A 7,174-nucleotide genomic window follows, 5' to 3' on the forward strand; every position below is an offset into this window, starting at 1 on the left:
CAAAGATCCGGTAGATCGAACGGTAAAGTAGATATATTGGAACGCTAATCACCTTTTAGCGCTTGGAATGCGCATCGAGACACATTCGGCGTGCTCTGCCGGTCTTTGGAGATTGATCTCGTTGAAACGAACAATGGCTAGGCTCTACAGGACACATACGGATCTGGAAGCAGCAAAGACCCGGTAGATCGAACGGTTTAAAGAATAAATTTGGAACGCTAATCACCTGATAGCGCTCCATTAGCGCGTTGAGCACGTTCGGCGTGCTCTACCGATCTTTGTAGTTTCTGCTAATCTTCGGTGGTTGTCGGGTCAACGTCTTGGATGCTGGCGGTGGGTAAGATGGCTATCCGGTTCACCGCTCTGACGACGTCATCACGCTTGGCTGTCTTCAGTCCCACAACACGAACAACTCCATCTCGGCCGGGATGAAGTTTTGTGATGCGACCTAGTGGCCACAAGGCTGGTGGTAAGTTGTCTTCCTTGATTACCACGATTTTTCCAACCTCCACCGGAACCGCCGATTTGCTCCCCTTCCTAGCGCGAGTTTGTAGTTGGGCGAGATATTCGGGATACCAACGAGCCCAGATACCCTGCATCCGTTTTGTGGTGAGCTTCCAATGGTCGAGATGGTTGTCGGGCTTTGCAGTAACATCCACATCGTCAACGGCTTGCAAGTTGGTGCCCACAAGGAAGTGTCCTGGAGTTAACACCTCGAGATCATCGGTTTCCGTCGGGATCGGGGTGATTGGACGTGAATTAAGGCACATCTCCACTTCAGCGAGCAGTGTGGTCATGTCCTCGTAGCTCATGTTCGTGTGTCCTATCTCACGTAGAATATGGTGTTTGGCAGACTTCACTGCAGCTTCCCATAATCCACCGAAATGCGGAGCTCGCGGGGGAATGAATTTCCACTGGATTCTTTCCGTTGCACACCAGTTGAATATCTGCTCCCTGTCTTCGCTGTTTTTCTTCAGCATGTCGTACAATCGGTGAAGAGCGTTCGATGCACCTTTGAAAGCTGTTCCGTTGTCCGAATGAATTTCCCTCGGGCGACTGCGACGGGCAACGAAGCGACGAAGTGCTGATAGAAAGGCGGGCGTTGACAGATCCGACACCAACTCAATGTGAACGGCCTTCGTAACGAAACATACGAAAATGGCACCATATGCCTTTGTTGGACCATGACGACGAATCGGTGACTTGATAAAAATGGGCCCGAAATAGTCGACTCCACACACAGCGAATGGACGATCTTGGATCACACGGGATTTTGGTAGATCTGCGGAGCTTTGCTCAACGAGGGTCGGCTTCTGCCGAAAGCATTTCATACAGCCATGGTACGTTTGGCGAGCTAAATTTCTTCCTCCATGAATCCAGTATCTTTGGCGAATAGTGGCAATCATCAGCTGCGGTCCAGCATGCAAAAGCGTTCGATGGTAATGCTCCGTAATAAGCCTTGCCAGTGGATGCTTAGCCGAGAGAACTGCTGGATGTTTGACACTCTGCGCAACGTCTGCATTCCTTAGGCGACCACCAACGCGAATAATACCATCATCACAGAGGAAAGGACGTAGGTATCGTAACTGCGACGACAGCGGATTTCTTGTACGTTTGGGGTTTTGGAACTCGGAGAGCTCTTCCGCGTATAGCTGTGACTGGGCTAATCGGAGCAGCGCACGATCTGCCTCGGCTAAATCTTCAGCTGAAAGGTAGACGATCGCTAACTCATTGGGTGTAGGGAACGGCGTAACTAGTTGATTTTTCCTCCTTATAGCTGCAGCTTGGAGTGCCTTGATGTATTTGATACAAGCGGCTGTTACCCGGTTGAGTCGCTTGAACGTTGATTACCGAGTGAACAGCTGGTCTGCAAAATCCTCTTTTTCGGAAACGGTGGCAGCTAAACTGACAGAAGGACTTTCTTCAGCGACCTCTGGTGAATCATTCTCCGGCAAAACACATCGTGGCCAATATTCCGATGACGACGACAGCCAATCTGGACCGTTCCACCATCGAGCTTGGTTGAGAAGATCGGAGGGCTGTAGTCCACGAGAAAGTTCGTCGGCTGGATTCTGCACTCCCGGGACGTGTCTCCAATTGAAACCTTCAGTGCCAGTCTGGATAGCAGTAACGCGATTGGCAACAAAGGTTCTCCATCGATGCGGTGGCGACCTCAACCATTGGAGGACTGTGGTTGAGTCAGACCAGAAATAAACGTGTTCTGATGACCCAATCGCGCCTTGTACCTTCCGGAACAACTTTGTGGATAGAACAGCTGCGCATAGCTCCAAACGTGCAATCGAATGTTTCTTGGCCAAAGGAGCAACCTTGGATTTGGAGGTCAACAACCGCACTCTGATTTCGCCAGCAAACTCGGAACGAACGAAGCAACAAGATCCATATGCAGCTTCAGATGCGTCACAGAAGAAATGGAGCTGGATCGAACAATCTGCATATCCGTTGACAAACCGAGGAATTCGAATATCGGCTAAAATGTAGAGCGTTGCATGGAACTGCTTCCACTCCTCCTGCAGCTTCGAAGGCAGAGGCCGATCCCAATCGTACGGTTCGTCCTTTTCTGATCTAAGTCGCCACAACTGTTGCATGAACAGCTTGGCCAGTGTTATAGCTGGCCCGACGAGGCCCAGCGGATCGAAAATCCTCGCTATGTAGGAGATTACTTTCCTCTTGGTCAGCACCGACGCAGGAAGTGGAAGGTTGATGTTGAACCGCAGCATATCAGTTCGAGTATCCCAAACTAGGCCGAGAGTCGATACCGATTGATCTTCGTTCAAGTCATGCAGTGGATCGATGGCAAGGTCTGCAGATGGAACGTCTACAAGAGCCGATCGGTTGTTAGAAGCCCACTTTCTCAGCTGAAATCCGGCAGACTGACACATCGTGGACATCTGGCGGCGTTTTTGTATAGCGGACTCTAGATCGTTGGCACCGGATAGTAAATCATCCATGTAGTAGTCATCGATGGCTTCGGCTGCGACTGGGAACCTATCTCCTTCATCAATGGCTAGCTGCTTCAAAACACGAGTTGCCAGGTACGGAGCTGAAGCGGTTCCGTAAGTAACGGTGCGGAGTTCGTAAGTATCCAACGGTTCAGAAGGGTTCTCCCTCCAAAGGATTCGATGAAAGGGCTGATCATCGGGATGTAAATTAACTTGACGGTACATTTTTTCAATGTCCGCCACAAGAGCGATGGCCTTTGTACGGAATCGAAGGGTGATGGACAGCAGATCCTGTTGGACGACCGGACCGACGAGCAGCATATCGTTCAGCGAATACCCGGATGTGGTCTTGCAAGAAGCGTCGAATACCACGCGTACCTTGGTGGTTGTGCTGGCTTCCTTGAAGACCGGGTGATGTGGCAGATAGCAGTGTGGTTTGTTATCGACGACAGGATCTATCTTAAACATGTGTTCAAGTTGTGCGTATTCTTCGATGAATTTGTGGTAGGCCATTTTGGTGGAGTCATCTCGCTGTAGGCGGCGTTCTAAGCTGTAGAACCGGCGAATTGCGATCATGCGAGAGTCTCCAAGGGTGATCTGGGAATCATCAGTCCGGGGCAGCCGTACGACGTACCTTCCATCGTGATTTCGAGTGGTGGTGCTGGCAAAAATCTCTTCGCACTTCCGTTCTTCTGCTGAGAGGTTTTGGCCTTCATCGACGGTGTCCAGCTCCCAGAAACGTTCCAGAGTACAGTCCAAGTTCTGGTCAACGGCGGAGATGTAGCACGCTCGTGGTGCGGTGGTGGAGCCGGTCGTTACCTTGCCGGAAACTGTCCAGCCAAAGTGTGTGTCCACCAAGAACGGGAATCCGTTGCCAAGAGATTGGCGAACGCCGGTGTGGAGCTCGTGATAGCACTCTCCACCGATGATTATATCGATCGTAGCTGGAACATTGAAATGGACATCCGCCAAAGGCACTTCAGGAATGTTCCACGTAGATGTGTCGATAGGTATTGTGGGCAGATTTGATGTCGGCTTCCTCATAACTAGAAAATCGAGTGTGGTGGAGAAGTCACTGTTCCTGGAAACTATCTTGGCCGTTAGCTGGTGCTTGATGCGCTTGACGGACTCTCCTATTCCCGCAACTGAGATGTCCACGGGGCTTTGTCTAGTGGCGAGCTCGTTCGCCAGCTTCTTCGTAATAAAGTTAGACATCGCTGCAGAATCCAGAAGAGCGCGTGCTGGAATTTGCCTTCCATACCGATCGACCACTAGAAGCGCAACTGTTTCCAGTAGAACCGTCGAGTTGGAATGCACAGATAAGTTGATTGCTGGCGGGCTGAGTGAACCACTGGTGCCTTGAATCGCCGACGTGGGTTGCGGGGCTGGTTGATCGTGCAACATAGTGTGGTGCTTAGCTTGGCAGTTTCTACAAACAAACTTCGACTTGCACGCTCGTGCCTGGTGATTTGAACGGAAGCAGTTTCGGCAAAGACTGTGCCTCGTAACTAGTTCTCGCCGCTGGGAGATCGACAGCTTCTTGAATGCTGGACACTGGTACAAAGGGTGCGTTTTGGAACAACAGTGACACTGTTGTGTGCTGGATTGTGACTCGGATGTTGCTGCGTTGACGACGGATTTGATCGCTGACGGCTTCTTCGGTGTTTGTCCGGCCACCCTGGAAACAGTCAACACTGTTGAACGGTGCTGCAGATCACTGGCAACGGATTTCAGCATTCGAACATGTTGGATCAAAAAATCGATGAGCTCGTCGTACTTTACTTCGTCCTTTTGACGAGTATCTTGCTCCCAAGCGCGGATCGTTGCTGCATCCAATTTATTCGAAAGAATGAAAATAAGTGGAGTGTCCCAGTGCTCTACTGGCTCGCCCAATTTTCCCAATGCCTTGACATGTCGCTGAAAGTCATCAACCAGAGTGTTGAGGTCCTGTGCTGACTCACGCTTTATCGATGGGAGATTGTACAGGCCTCGAAACAATTCCTTCCTGAGAAACCGTTTATTATCGTACCGCTTCTTCAGTGCATCCCATGTCGACGAATAGTTGTCCGCTTGGATGTCCACAGACTCAAACGGCTTCTTAGCTTCTCCCTCCAGTGACTGTAGAAGATATTGCAGCTTGTTCACGATCGGAATATCTTCGTTGCAGTGGATCATTGAGATAAAGTTATCACGAAACGAGATCCAACGCGACTCATCTCCGCTGAACTTCGGCAGATCGATTTTCGGCAAACGATGGTGGAAACTAGCAGACATGTTGTGTGAAGACGATGCGTGCATGATCGTCGAACTCAACGGATGCTCCCTACTTTCCAGTTTGGACAGCAAAAAACCTTTCGCCCTGCAGAATCGATCCTCAAAATCCGCCCGAAACTCTAGATGACCTTCAAACCTCTCTTCGTGATCGCCCAGCTCAATATCATTCTGCACGTTCAGGAACAGCTCGTTGCACTTGTTTAGCGCCTCCAAACGCACCGCAACCTGGCAACAATCCCGTTCATAGGTGTACTCCGCAATGAACTTCTCCACCACATCTCGCTCGGCACACGCTCGTCGTCGCGTCAGAAGGTCCGCTGCTAATTTCTTCTCCGCCTTGCTAGCCATATTACCACCACTCGAATCACACTTGTTGACACCAAAAATACCGGACACACCACCAATGATTGACTTTCGGATATTTTCTCGCAAATAGAATTCCCAAATTTATTTTTATTTTGTAGATGTTGCTATCTTTTTGGACCGTACTGTAGTCAGCAACTCGTATGAACAGCACCCAGCAATGTTGTAACACAACTGTTACGATTTGAAACCAAAAGTGATTTGCAATTTCTCCAAAAAATGTAGTTTCCGAAGTGTCGCTATTATTTTGACCGACACTGTAAAGTGCAACAGGCTAAATGCACTTGCAATTCGTTCTACAGCACGCCTTTATTTATCCAATGCAATTTCTCCTCAAAAAGTTTTATTTAAAAAAAACTTGTTCCAAAACTTTTGTGCTCCAGTGTAAAACCTCAAAATTTTGTGAGACAGTGTAATTGCCGTTTGTTTTGGTTCTAATAAATATCAATCACCAACTTGATTCTAATTGCTGCTGTTGCAACTGCAATTATTGGACAAATTTATGTTGGCCAAGTGAATAATGGGCCTGAATATTATATTCACGGTGAGTATATCACAAAATGGCCTACCTTGATGTGATTGTACAAACCACAGCTGCTACTGCGCTTCCGAAGATGGCGAATGTTGGATTCCAATGCTGGTCCAGATGAGCTTCTGTCCTCGAATCCGGCTACGAAGGACCAAATGTTCGGGCACGGCCGATGGGGGGGTTCGGATTTCGGGGAATTTCTTTCCGTCTCCAGTCGACGGCATCCACCAACACAGGAACTCCAGGTGAGTCGCACAATTGATGGCACAGCAGCTGATCGCCCCTTCGGGGGGAAGATTTCGTTTGCACTTGGGGGTGTACGTTGATGTGTTGAAAACACTTCGCAATTCGATTGCGGTTCTACTACTATCACTTGATTTCGGATGCACTTATTGAAAGTCGCTTTATTGGACTAATTACTAATTTATTAGCGAAGTGAAAAATCCGTGTGTAGTATTCAACGTTACAATCTATTCTATTCTAAAAATGGCTTACTTTCTATTCTATGAGCGGTTTCATACTCTCTCGAAGAAAGCTTTTATGTTAAGAGAGAGTTATGCTTATCCTAGGGTACATATACAAATAGTGGTGTTTTCGAGCAAATTAATTACAGTGTCAAGTGAACATAAATTAGACACATATTAAAAACTAAGAGTATGGATGGTATTTCCTGACCGGTACAGTACCGATCACTAGATATGTTGGTTTTGATACTAGAAACAAAACGTAGTACTCAGAATTTTCCCCTACCCCGTGAATTTCCCGGAATTTCCACAACAGTGCGTACATGTCGAAATATTGAATTTTTCACTATATTAACTCAATTTGAAAAGTTTGTTCAACAAAAACAAATGCAGCACTAAGCAACTATACTAGATATGTTGATATTGATACTAGAAACAAAAAGTAGTACTCAGAATTTTCCCCTACCCCGTGAATTTTCCGGAATTTCCACAACAGTGCGTACATGTCGAAATATTGAATTTTTCACTATATTAACTCAATTTGAAAAGTTTGTTCAACAAAAACAAATGCAGCACTAAGCCAC

General features: G+C 47.8%; 1 protein-coding gene across 1 annotated transcript; it reads right to left on the reverse strand.

Moving 5' to 3' along the window:
* Positions 1–290: 290 nt before the first annotated feature.
* On the reverse strand, positions 291–5,582 carry LOC129752989 (uncharacterized). The gene is made up of 2 exons (XM_055748782.1): positions 1,911–5,582; positions 291–1,835 (listed from the first exon to the last, which is right to left on the reverse strand). The coding sequence occupies exons 1-2, from the start codon at positions 5,580–5,582 to the stop codon at positions 291–293; spliced, it is 5,217 nt and encodes a 1,738-aa protein (XP_055604757.1).
* Between the last annotated feature and the right edge of the window lie 1,592 nt (positions 5,583–7,174).

This window comes from Uranotaenia lowii, chromosome 3 (genome assembly GCF_029784155.1).
Source record: "Uranotaenia lowii strain MFRU-FL chromosome 3, ASM2978415v1, whole genome shotgun sequence".
Lineage (NCBI taxonomy): Eukaryota > Metazoa > Arthropoda > Insecta > Diptera > Culicidae > Uranotaenia > Uranotaenia lowii.

Coding starts and splice junctions, on each gene's coding strand:
- LOC129752989 (XM_055748782.1), bottom strand. CDS start 5,582: ATGGCTAGCAAGGCGGAGAAGAAATTAGCAGCGGACCTTCTGACGCGA. Junction 1,836..1,910: donor TCGCTGAAGAAAGTCCTTCT/GTCAGTTTAGCT, acceptor TCAACGTTCAAG/CGACTCAACCGGGTAACAGC.